General features: G+C 38.9%; 1 protein-coding gene and 1 long non-coding RNA gene across 4 annotated transcripts in view; one reads left to right on the top strand and one right to left on the bottom strand.

The window, feature by feature from the left end:
* LOC141438646 (uncharacterized) overlaps positions 1-13,026 on the top strand; it is a 103,133-nt gene that overhangs the window by 548 nt on the left and 89,559 nt on the right. The gene's annotated exons all lie outside the window — the stretch shown is intronic.
* Positions 1-13,026, bottom strand: part of CRMP (Collapsin Response Mediator Protein) — a 52,503-nt gene that overhangs the window by 10,253 nt on the left and 29,224 nt on the right. For all 3 annotated transcript variants that reach the window (XM_074102512.1, XM_074102511.1, XM_074102513.1), the window contains exons 3-7: positions 4,143-4,327; positions 3,508-3,584; positions 2,899-3,099; positions 2,297-2,443; positions 973-1,099 (exon numbers count right to left, since the gene is read on the bottom strand). In XM_074102512.1, coding sequence (XP_073958613.1) covers positions 973-1,099; positions 2,297-2,443; positions 2,899-3,099; positions 3,508-3,584; positions 4,143-4,327 — 737 coding nt within the window. The remainder of the gene's footprint in view (positions 1-972; positions 1,100-2,296; positions 2,444-2,898; positions 3,100-3,507; positions 3,585-4,142; positions 4,328-13,026) is intronic.

The following is a 13,026-nucleotide window of genomic DNA, read 5'->3' as shown; positions in this document are numbered from 1 at the left end:
ATTTACATAGTTGACACACAGATACTTTTAAGGTCACAACACAGTACACCGTTACATACCATGACCGTAACAGCAACGGGTCAGGCAAAAATCCTTTATATTGAAAAGTATGAGACTGCCCTAATGGGCTAATGCACGTTTCCTAACCAACCGTCGCCGTTGCGTCAGTGGCCTAGCGTAGTTGGGGCGGGGAGGCCGTCCGCCCCGGGCGACCCGTTTAGGGGGCGGCAAAATACCATATAAATTTAATGGTGTGTGTTTCTCAATCCGCACTGGGGCCGCGTGGGAACTACATCCCAAGTTCATTCTGAGAGGAGAACTGTGCCCTGGGATATTGATGATAATTCCATAACAAAAAAAAATGTCGCACCTACGATTCGGACCGATTAGAATGAGTATAAATAGGGCGGCAAAATTTTCTACCGCCCCGGCTTCTGATACCTACCCACGCTACGCCACTGCGTTGCGTGTCATGTATGCGCTTGGCATTCCGTTCCTGCAGGGCTACTACGAAACTCGAAGTTCGTGTCGTGCGGACCCTCTGACAATTATACTATTTAATACGAGAGCGAGAGGGACGGTACGATACGAACTTCGAGTTTCGAGTTTCGTAGTAGCTAGCCTGACACGTTGCTATTTGGGCACAGACCTTATATCGAGATAGACCGTAAGAGTTTACCTACCTTGCGTGTAAAGTTTGATCCACGGTCAAAGTTTTGTCCAACCTAAATGCGCGATGCGCTTTGAAAAACGCGCCTTGAATCAGTTCCGCGCGCCTTTGAATCGGTACCGTGCGGTCTTGATTTCCCATCACTAAATCTCGCTCGTGACGTCATCGTAGGTACGAAAAATATAAGGTCTGTGTATTTGGGCATGACACGATACGGTGTAGTGGGGAGAGACCTTTACTCATTCAATCCGTTCTTGCCAGCTCTTGGGAATTAACCTATACAGAAACTTGGATTAACTCACCATCAGTACCGACGGTGGCAGCCAGTGTCTCCCCATATAGTGGTGGGCGCTGCCGCGACCGCGCCTGCTGCAGCGCTCTCACAGCACTCTTGGACATCATGTGGACTATATACAGGGGAGAGTCGGCCTGGAACATAAACGAGATAAGATTATTGGAGGAACGCACTTAAACATGTTTCATCATCTACAAATTATTTATTTATGTACTTTATGTACCTAGTGCATATTTGAAAGCAAAGAAAGAAAGGAAATAATTTATTTATAACAGCAGTGACACATTAAACAGGTTAAAAAAAATACATAAGAAGTGTTGCCGTTATAAAAAGGTATGTATTTCTGTTGCGTTTTAATTTTCTGATCTATTTTTGATGCTCCACCTGTTATAAACTACAGTCCTTCCTTCTTTCTGTAAAAAAGGTTGCCTGGAAGAGATCGCTCTTAAGCGATAAGGCCGCCTGTTGCTTACCTTATAATTTTTTCTCTGTGTATCTGTTTTCTGTATCGCTTATTATTTCTGGTGTACAATAAATAGTCTTTGTATTGTATTGTATTTAGTACCTAAGTATGCTCGGGGTTTTTCTACGGGATCGAATTAGAAATGAGAGTATAGGGTCACCGACGTAGTCAAGCCAATTAGCTCGTTGAAGTGGCAATGGGCAGGGCAGGCCATATGGCCTGCTATATAGCATGGAGTACGAATGGCCGTTGGGGCCGAAAAGTTCTCGAATGGAGGGAGACCATGGATCGCAAGCGTAGCGTGGGTGGGACGTCCACTAACGAGATGGACCGATGACCTAGTTAAAGCCGTGGGTTCACGATGGGTGCAAGAGGTCTATGGGGGAGGCCTATGTCCAACAGTGGACGTCCTATGGCTGAGATGATGATGATGACGATGCACCTAGTTATTAGAGAGAAGTGTATGTATAGCGGTCCGAGTGTCACCTGGGGTGTCGTTATAAACGCTTCAACATCATGCTGGATTCGCAACCGCAATGAATGACACACTATCTTTATCCTTTGTGTTGTCCATTTGTAATTAATACTATTGTTGTTTTGTGTCGTTGTGATTAATTTTATTTTCGTTGTTTCTTTTTTATTTTAACTACGGAAAACCTTATAGTCACGATGGTGGTGCCGGCAAGTTGTGTGCGAGGCTATTGGCGCTTTTAATAAGATACGTTATGAGGATAAAGCCCCCCTTCCTTCCCTCTCCCCCTCCCTCCCTTTCCCTTCCCCCCTTCCTTTTTTTTCAAGCTACTGAGAAAAATCTTACCAATCTTAAATCTTACCAAATAGTATACTGAATTCTGAACTTTAATCTGACCTGGTTGGCGATAACGCAGGCGCGATTGACAGCCTCCCCTTCTACCTCCTCGTCCCGCGACTTCTCATGACCCTCGGGTCCAGTTACTCCAGCTGCTAGCAGCTTCTCGGTGTTGCGAGCGATGATGTGCCCGTTTTCAGCATGTACCTGGAATTTGACACCGAATACACCACAATTAGGCGGTATATGGGAGTCAGTGGTGAGAGCTTCAAAGAAGGATGAAATAAATAATGAAATATCATGGGACAATTGACAACAATTGACCTAAACCCAAACTAAGCAAAGCTTGTACTATACCCATATCAGGCAACATTATAGTGGATGTATCATAAATGGCTTTGTCTACATCAATCAATTGTTTATACACACATTAATCACTTAATTATTAATTTTAAAAAATATTTTGTTATTTTAGGACATTAAGGAACTTTTGTCGATGATGAAATTAGATTTAAATATTCTCTTTTGCCTGAAACAGGGAGTCCTACGAGTATAACCCCCTCTGTATCAGGCATTAGCAAGTTTAAGTCCGTATACATACATAGTTATTACTAATGTAAAGTGAGTTTTTGAATAAATATTTATTTAATAAGAACACTTACTTGAGGCAAAGCCCTCAGTTCAGCGCAGGCCTCGATGGCACAATACAAGTCATAATCATTCAGCATCCACGCATCCTTATACGCCATGAACATCTTGAAGGAGTTGACTCCGTACTCTTCGGAAACCAGCTTCTCCATGTCCTTGCGGACCGAGGGAGACCACCAGGTCACGCCAACGTGGAGGCCGTAGTCGCAACACACCTGCGGAAAGATAGTTGGTTCTTGGTTTTCGTTGCAGCGATCCCAACGCGATGGGGGGCTACTACGAAATTCGAAAATTGAAGTTCGTATCGTACCGTCCCTCTCACTCTAGTATTAAATAATATTAGCGTCAGCGGGACGGCAAGAATGTTCGAATTTTGCACTTCGTAGTTGGTTAAGGCTCACGAGCGTTTTGTCCGCCCGTTCCAGTGAGTTATGAATACGTATTGATGCATACGAATGATGGCCCGTTTTACTACTATAAGGATGATACTTACTTGAAAAAACTTCTTAGAAACCAGATGGCCTAATGGTTAGAAGAACCTGACTACGAAGCTGAGGTCCGGGTTCGCCCGCTCAGAGGTATAAACGCTATAAATCGAGTCCGAGTGTGTAACAATTAGTTACCTTGCCATCTGCTTTCTCCCTCCAGTTGTTGTACGCCTCAATCAGTGACTGGCCTTTTTCTGGCAACACGAAGTCAACTGAAAAATAAAATAAGAGTCAGTATTTGATAAATTCATGACGTGACACTTTCGTGAAGTTTGAAGTTTCCAGGTCCATTGCGAGAGCATAAAAATGATCAAGAGAGAGTAAATAGTTTTTTAAGGTTCACTCGCGTATCTGTCGGTCTGACAATTTGCCGAAACTACTGAACTGATTCAGATGCAAATTGGTGTAGTTAGTCGCTAAAAAATATATAAACTCTTTTTTTGTTTGTTGGCGACTCGCATTGCCTTGGTCATAGACGAAGATTTTACTTTATGCACTAGGGCATAAAAAGTCACTTTATGTCGCCTCGATTCAGCATAACGAAGTTTACGAGCATGAGACACGAAAAACACTGTTTTTTCTTAATTTTTATTATACCACTTTGTCGGCCTTGTTAACATGCAATATGTACTTATGCAAAATTACAGGTTTCTAGCACTAGCAGTCTAGTTAAGCCACGGACGGACGGATGTAGTGCCAGACAAACAGCGAAACTACAAGGGTTCTTTGTCTCACGGAACCCTAAAATCCCCCCCTTTCCCGGTACTCACTAACAGTAGTAGTCCCCCCAGCCACAGCCGCCCTGGTGCCCTTGTAGAAGTCATCAGCAGTTTTGGCGCCCATCATCTCCAGCTCGAAGTGGGTGTGAGGGTCGATGCCGCCGGGCATGACCAGCTTGCCGGTGGCGTCGATGGTCCGCGTGCCGCCGGGGATGATGAGGTTGCGGCCCAGTTGTCTGGAACAGAGGAGAAATTGTTTCAATCACGATGAGAACGGTATTTGACTATTTTGTATATGTTTTATAAATTAAAACTACACAATGCCTGTTATCGAATAGAAAATCATTTTTTAAGCTACCTTTACAAATAACAAAGTTATAAAGGTTTGAAATTCAAGATTAGACAGAGATAGACATACTGGCATGTGACGTCACACGCCAGTACCGCCATACTTGCTGCATAGAGAAAAGCGTTTGAGAAAGAGACAGGTATATAGATTTTTCAAAAAATCACTATAAATCCAATTTTCAACCGATTTAAATTTTCTCTTCGCTAAACACTATCTGTATATCTATTTTTTCATAATAATATTAAGATATGGCAAAATCAGGAGTTGTCAAATACCGTATTACCCCCTTCCGGCAGTCGGGTAAAAATATTGAAAACTAGACTTTAACCGCGGCTTCGCACGCGTTATCCATAGATCCGGCAGTTAATACAAATTCCGGAACTTTACCAAAATTCCCATGGGAATTTTCAAAAATAAAATCATAGTTTTCATTGACGTTGCATTAAAAACAGCCATGCAAAATTTTATTACGTTAAGCCCAGTTGTGTTTTCAAGATTTTATAAAAAGTAGCCTATGTGTTATTCCAGACGTCCAGCCATCTAGATACCACTTTTCACCCAAATTCGTCCAGCCGTTTTAGCGTGAAGGAGTAACAAACAAAGGAGTACACATATTGGTGCAGGTGGTAGGACCTTGTGCAAGGTCCGCCCGGATTGCTACCACCATCTTGCTCGCTAATCCTGCCGTGAAGCAGCAGTGCAGTAAGACAGCCGGTGAAATTACTGGCACTTGAGGTACATCTTAGGCCTCTAGGTTGGCAACGCATCTGCAATACCCCTGGTGTTGCAGATGTTTATGGGCGGTTGTGATCTTTTACCATCAGGAGACTCTTGCTTGTTTGCCATCCAGTCGAATAAAAAAAAAACACACACACACACAAACTTTTGCATCTAAGCATACTTACTTATAAAAAATTAGCGTTATTACGAGTTACTGACAGACAAGAGACAACGCACAGCCTAAACCACTCGAGCTACATTGTTACATACAGCCCTTACTTTAGGGACCATAAAGCTGCGTCATGGAGGTGTTTTTGGAGGCTGTTTTTGAATAAATTATGATCTTAAATAATGACATTTCATTTAAGCTTAAACCTTAAATGTTATGTAAGTAGGTTAAAGTACATAACAATGGGCCATTCAAAGAGACAATACGTACATAATTGCTAACCTACATGTGGCCAAGGCTCGCTGAAAAACAATTTATTTTCTAAAATTACAGTACGTAATATTTCAAGGTAAAGTCAAATAAATTTTCACTTAAAAGTGTAAAAAAATTAGTAATTCGGTAATTATAGTACAAAAATCAATAACATTAAATAAAGAACATAAATTTATGGAAACAGACGAACTCTTATTTTAATAATTTTCCCAATAAAGTGAGGTTATCTGTCGTCTGTGCGTTTTAGAGTTAAAAAATATCGTTAAACCAGGGTTAACGTTGAAACTTCCTTATATTTTAAATTAACCTTACGAAACAAAAAATAACTTCGGGAGTCATTGTGTTGGCTGCCTTTCTGACATAATAGAGCTACATATACTCGTACATATATACTCACGATATACATTTTTGCCGCTCGGTATATTTATTTCCATGAGTTTGAATGAAGGTTCTGTTTCGCGTCGCGTATTTAATTATTTAAATGACCAAATAATAATTCTGAATTTCGTATCATGTTAATTTGTAGGCGTTGACCAGACTGTTGGCCAATCAACACCCTTTCTAGATAAATCTTGTTTCTATAAACAGACGTCAATTGTACGAGCAGTCAGTAAAAGTATACTAAAAACTGCGTCGGACAAACGATAGCGCGATCTATCGCGCGCTTAGCGACATCTATCGAACAACATTGGAACTAAAAATATTCAAACTATTGTTAAAATTTTACAGACGTAAAAGTTCTAATATCCGTATATTTATTTTTTCAGCTCGATTTAATTGCGTAAAAAATGGAATATTTACGGAGATTATGCCTCGAAATGGATTACGCTTCACCGATGAGTAGTTATTACGGTAGTTCTACTTCTTGGAAAAAAAAACAAATGATATGACGATTCAATTCCTCCTATTATTTTGTAATGTGATTTTTAGGCCGTGAACTGGACTCCAGCGGGCAGCGAGGCGGAAAGCGGAGCGACGAGCGTTATCTCTGTTCATTGCGCATCCGTGACGCTCGCTCCACAGTGGTCATCTGGCAGCACACGCAATGAATAGAAAAAAAAACTCACCCGTCGTTACTCGCCCCGCTATCACGCTACCTGTTTGAGTCCAGTTCGCGACCTTACGACATTTTGATAACTAAAGAATAAGTACCTTACCTATAGGCTGATTCGGAATATATGAGCATGACCAACCCTATCGGATTCAGTTATTAAGGCTATTATAGTAGTCATAGTTTTTTTACTAGTTTTTATTTGTCCTGTCCCGTCCCGTTTTTACCTGTCCCGTTGTCTGTCTGTCTGTAATCAAATCTTGCAAGTTAAATTCGACCAACTTCCAATAGATGGATTGACTTGAAATTTGGTATGTATACTCGCATATGACATTCAATACCGTTTTAACTGAAAATAAAACTGCATTGAATAATAATTTTAATCTAACCTCTACATGGAACTCATCATGTAATACAGAAGCATTTTGAGTTAATACGACGGTATTAAATGTCATGTAAATTGCGTGACAATACAATAATCTGGTAATGACATCCTGGTAGTCCGGGAAATAGTGTAGCGAAGCAATAGCAAGTCTCTATGCGCTGTTGAAAATATAGCAAATACCATGATGGGACAGACAGGCGGACGGGCGTCAAATAACTATTTTTTGCTAATATTAACTCTCGTTTGTCAATTTGGGTCTGCCGCACCTCGTCCTATTTTACACACCCATTCAGCCCAACATTATAATAGTTTGTGTAAGTAATTAGTTAAGTGGCATTTGATATTAAGGTGTGAAATTATGACCATTAACTGCGCGAATTATGGTTGTCTATTTTTTTTACAATGAGTAAATCAATAGTAGATCGTACAGCAAGAGCATAAAACGAGCCATTTTACCCAAGACGTTCATTATAGCCACCCAGGATTTTATGTCGCCTAGATCCAGCATAAACACGAAATCTACGAGCATGAGAAGTGAAAAAACTATTTCGAGATATTTGATTTTAAAATCGTTCCCTATAGATATTTCATTTTGAAAATGAAAAATATTTATTACGTAACAACTACGGAAAAATACGAAAATGTAGCAGTACCCGGCGAACCCCAGACTAGGCTGAGCCTTTATATTGGGATCTGTGACCCAGGATAATACAATGATTCTTTTTAATTTAGTAGTCTTGTTTTTGAAGTAGGTTAAAAAAGATTGTCTTAACTGTCCGTCTGCTCGTTTGTCTGCTATTACTTTAAAAAAAAACCAATTGTTTGTGAAAGCCTTTCCCACCTAAAAGTAAGTGAAATTCTAAAAGTAAGTGAAATTTTAACATTTAAAATTGTAACTGCACCAAAAGATAATTAAAGTTTCTCGCATATTAACTTTAATGTTTGTGGGAACTATAAGAACTTTCTTTTTGACACCCTATTATGTTGGACTTGTTGAAATGACAAAATCACTTCGCACTTCACATTTGTTCAAGTCATTCAAATTTAAACTTTCTTCTTCGCCCAATAAAGTTCTACGGTTATATTTAATTAGTAAGTATAATAAAATAACATCTTCGCGCCCAATGCCGTAACTACATTCGAGTGTTATCAAGGTAATTTGAGATCTACAACCTACGTATTTGAGTTGATTATTCTAGTGTACACTATTGATTACGTAAGTTGCGTAAGCGTCGTGTTTGGTGTTTGTAAACATTAAGAACTGTGTCGCGATGTCACAGTAAATAATGATACAGTAGGACTCTGTAGGTAGAAATTCAAATGTGTATGTGAAGTTCCCATTCAGCGACGGGAAAGCGTGAGAACTGCAACCCAAGACTGTAGTGTGCGTGTGCCCTGCAATGGGATTGGGACGTATTAAAGGGCGAGATGATAATGATGATGATGATTGTACAGTTAAACCTGAGAATAAAAATAGGTATTGAAACAACAGTAAAATGTAATCAACGAATCTATTTCTTTTGAAGTTTTACATGTTAATCTAAAACAAAGTTTCCGTTTAAAAAATATGCCTCTTCATCTCTAAAATTTGCGGAGTTTCGAAAACTTATAAAATACCTACCTAGTAGGTACCTTTTCTTTAACTTTACTGAGGTATACCAAAACTTTCTTTATAACATTCCTTGTTTAAAAATGTCACAATACAAATGCTTTTCACTTGCAAGGAACAAATATTCTTTATTGAACATTACGAATCAGTAAATAAGTACAATAAAACAAAATGCAGGATCATTAAAGACAACAAATGTTTCTAAACTATTCAATGTCCTCGTTAACATCGCCGCCATCTATCTCAGCTCGGCCTCTGCAGTAATGTACTGTTGTTACACCAGCTGACCAGCTACCGGAGCCATCTAGCGACACAACTTCGCAACGCCTATTCTGTCTTACTGCGCGCTTGCGCACTGTGGCGGCGTTATCTCAACTCGCACCGAGATGATATTGATATCGCTATGTTTTCTGTTGTTACATTCCCACTTGATTTCGCTGAACAAAAATTTGCTTTCGAAAAATTCTTTGTGCGCTTTCATGGTACTTTGAATACGCGGTATTTAAATTCGAACGAGGATGACGACGTTAAAAAGAATTTAAGTACTTTTACGCAGTGTTTAACATGAATTGGTACGTACAAAAAAGTCAGTCACTTCACTATTTAAAGAGCAAATCATCGTGTAGGTACTGTCACCAGCATTAATATCTGTCACAGTGGAGCGTGCAAAAATATCTGACACGTCCTTCCGGCCCTAGAAATAGAGTCGTATCAGATATTTATGCACGCGTATTGTGTCAGATATTGGTGCTGGTGACTGTACAGTCGACCAATTTGATTCCTAGGTTACCACAGAACCTTGTCATTGTGACATTTTACGTCATCCAATAAGCATTGCTATAGACAAACCAAAATTATTTACTATAGCAAGGTTCTATAGTGGCTTAGAAATGCAATTAGTGAACTATCCTATATTCTTTACATTTTCAGTTGTTAATTCTTAACCCTTGACACAAAAAGAGAGGTGTTATAAGTTTGACGCCAATGTCTTGTCTGTGGCATCTTACCTCTCAAACGGATGGACCGATTTCGATGTGGTTTTTCTGTGAAAGTGAGTTTCCTTGCGCTGGTTCTTAGCTTTAAAATTGAGTCAGCCGTTTTTGTTGTTTAACTTTGAAATGACTGAATTAAATGAATTTTTAAGTTGGTTAGTTTAGGTTGCTATATTTTGACTTATCTTCACCACTTTTTATATTGAAGGGCTAGCCTAGTTACATCATTTGTTTGGATCAAGGCAATCGAGCCATCCCACACTGCCCACAAGTGGCCAGGTCACCGCCCACATGTTTACTGGAAACGCTATATGTTAATTAAATGATCATAGAAAGCAGTAAGTCAGACGTTTTGTTCTGTACTAATGTATTATATTGTATAACTCTTTATTATAAATAAAACACATGAATATAACATTTAAGTTTCTTATGTTTCATGGAACTTTAAAAAGAAACAAAAGGTTTGATTTTCGAACTTCTTATAAACCAACGTTAGCCAACGAAGTCGTTAATACAACAATCAAAATGTTTAGTGTTGCCTTTTTTTTTACTTTTCAATTTATAAGTAGCTAATAGTCTAAAAATAGCGAAGATAACCGAAACGAATGGCGCATGAAATTAAATTCGGCATAAGACGAAAAAACGCTAGTCACACTTCAGGTAGTATTTTTTGCTCTTATATTTTTAGGATAAAAGACACCCATCTCAATGAAATTATGGTAAGGTTATGAACCGGTGAACTGATCAGCTTTCACTGTAATTTAGACTTTAAAAATTATTTATTACCTACAGATTCCATTAGTACCTATGTAAGTTGTGAAAAATTGTGAAATTACGATTAAGCAAATAAAAAATAGGAACTTTTTTTCTAGTTACATGAATTCAAAAACCATAAATCAGTTTCGTTACTTTTATACCAGACTGACCATATGCAAATTCGAACGACAATTCCAAATTCTAACCGAATTCGATGTGTTGATTTGGATGCGTGTAGCGCGCCGGAAGCGCGCTAATGCGGTAACGAGCAAGCATCCGCACGCCGTATTGGGCTTGAGTATTGGCCAGTACGCGGTCTCGTTTCTTTTAAAACCAACTGCCAGTGTGTTTTTTTTTATTTAGTTCAAATGTCGGCTGTCAAAAGTCGTTGTTGTTGTTTCTTTAAAAAAATATGGCTCTGTCCATTGGAGGACAATTTTGCCAGTGTCTAGTAGTTTTTGCCGTTGTACGGAAAAAAAAACCTAGAAAACGAAATATGAGAGGTAATGGTGGATGAACGATGACCGACAAAAGATTGAAAAAATGAATGATAACATGACAATGGTGAAATGTCAGTCAGCAATTATGTTAATTATGTGTATGTCAAAAGTCAGTCAGAGAGTTAGGTAGGTGTTAGTGTCACTGTCATTGCCAAACAGGATCAAAGTATAATAATGAAATGTATACCATTTGAACGGAACGTTTACAAAAAACGTGAAATCCACTTGCACGTGAATAACCCCTGCGTCAGAGTTCAACTGGCGCAACTAAGGCTTCTCTTCGAAGTGTTAGAAATCTGGATCTGATTTTACCTTGTAAAAAACGCGAGTATAAACTATATGATACATTTAAATAACCATGAGATGCTTTCTTATTATTATTTTATGTGTGAAGACTGTTCCTACGGGTCTTATAGTCAGCCCGGCTCTAGCTAGAGTCGAGCCCTTGATCATGGTAGAGCGAGATTGTATACAACGCCTTCCGCGCCTCAAGGCGCAATCATAATTTTATTTTACACTGCAAATTGAATAACCTAACCATAACAAATTTCATTTTTAATACAAGCTTTTTTTGCTGACTGTACTTTTTGTCGACTGTACTTGCGTTGTCACCCAAACTACATTTGCATACCAAATTTCAAGTCGATGCTATTAACCGTTGAAGAGTTCCTTCCTGCGGAGACGATTCTGGCTGGACTACCAGGATGTCACTACTAGATTATTGTATTGTCACGCAATTTACATAAGTATCCCAAATTTCAAGTCAATCTGACTACTGGAAGTTGGTCAAATTTAACTTACAAGATTTGACTACAGACAGACAGACAACGGGACAGGTGAAACTAAATAAAAGCTTGTAAAAAATGGCGCCTCTTGCTATCTAGCGCCTAGAGCTCTCCGCTCCTTGCATGCTGTGTCCCAGGGCCGGTGCTGTTTATTATCATGAAGGCATGTCAATGATAAATTACATTTCTTCCGCTGTATACCTCAAAGACATCACAATCATTTTAACAGACCTTTTACAGAAATCTATGTTACCCGTATACTACGAGTAGTTCAACATACAGTTAACTAAACAAAAAACTGCCTACAATGCGTGAAACGAACAATAAAAGTTTAAAAAACTTCACACCCGCATAGTTATTATGGGGTCAATAGATATAGCCTCAAATGCCGCGTTTCGTTAAAGCAATAGAAAAAAAAACAATTGGCCCAATTTAATTGGATTGTATGGGTAAATCAGATCAGTGAGTCAGCGGCCTTATATTTTGTGTTTGAGCCCCTATACTTTTATTTATCGTCATACATACCTAATATATTTGAAGCACGTCGTTAATAATAATAAACTGGTCTTGTTGGTCCTTGTTTAAAACGGAGCTAAGATGTCACTCCTTCTTAGTAAAAAAAAACATCATTTCTTTTACAGAGTCAAACAAGTTTTCCGGACCACAGATTAGCAAACTCAGCCACTAGTAGGTATTAACTATTTCTTACAAGGCTATTAGTATAAGTACATGAAAAAAATAATACATGTCCGCCGTTGCTCTTTTAGGGCAGTGATGTTAAACTAAAATTTGCATTATCAATCACATTAATATAATGATAATGAATGTTTGTCATTAATCTTGGTTCTATATATGGATAAGTATTATTTGACGTAACATGGCCATAATAACGTCGTGCCTTATATGACTAACAATGGTGTCATGAAGTTTTTATATTTTGACTGCGAGACATCTTCAAGTTATGTATCTTTCTCAATCAAGCGAATCGGTTGCGTTATAGTGCATTCAATCAAGTTGGTAGATCGGCAAGAAGAAGGGCAAGTCTTATTGAAGTGGTAACTATGTATAGATATGTACGATCTAACGTTTTTTGGCCCCCAACGCAAAAAGAGGGGTGTTATAAGTTTGAAAACCTCATTATCTGCCTTTCTGGCCAAATGCTCAACGCAAAAGGGGGACCTTTAGATTAGCCCTGCTAACACAACGTCCTTCATAATTCTGCTTCCCATTAGAAGGTCCATGACCTGTACTCATAACAAAAAAAAATGTGAATTCGTACCCCGGAAAGAAAAACAAGCAATCATAGCAATTCTCCATCGTTTACCCACTTCGCGAACTCGATGATT

This window comes from Choristoneura fumiferana, chromosome 19 (genome assembly GCF_025370935.1).
Source record: "Choristoneura fumiferana chromosome 19, NRCan_CFum_1, whole genome shotgun sequence".
NCBI lineage: Eukaryota > Metazoa > Arthropoda > Insecta > Lepidoptera > Tortricidae > Choristoneura > Choristoneura fumiferana.
Note: the sequence above shows the minus strand (reverse complement) of the source record. Positions and strands in the feature narration are given on the sequence as shown.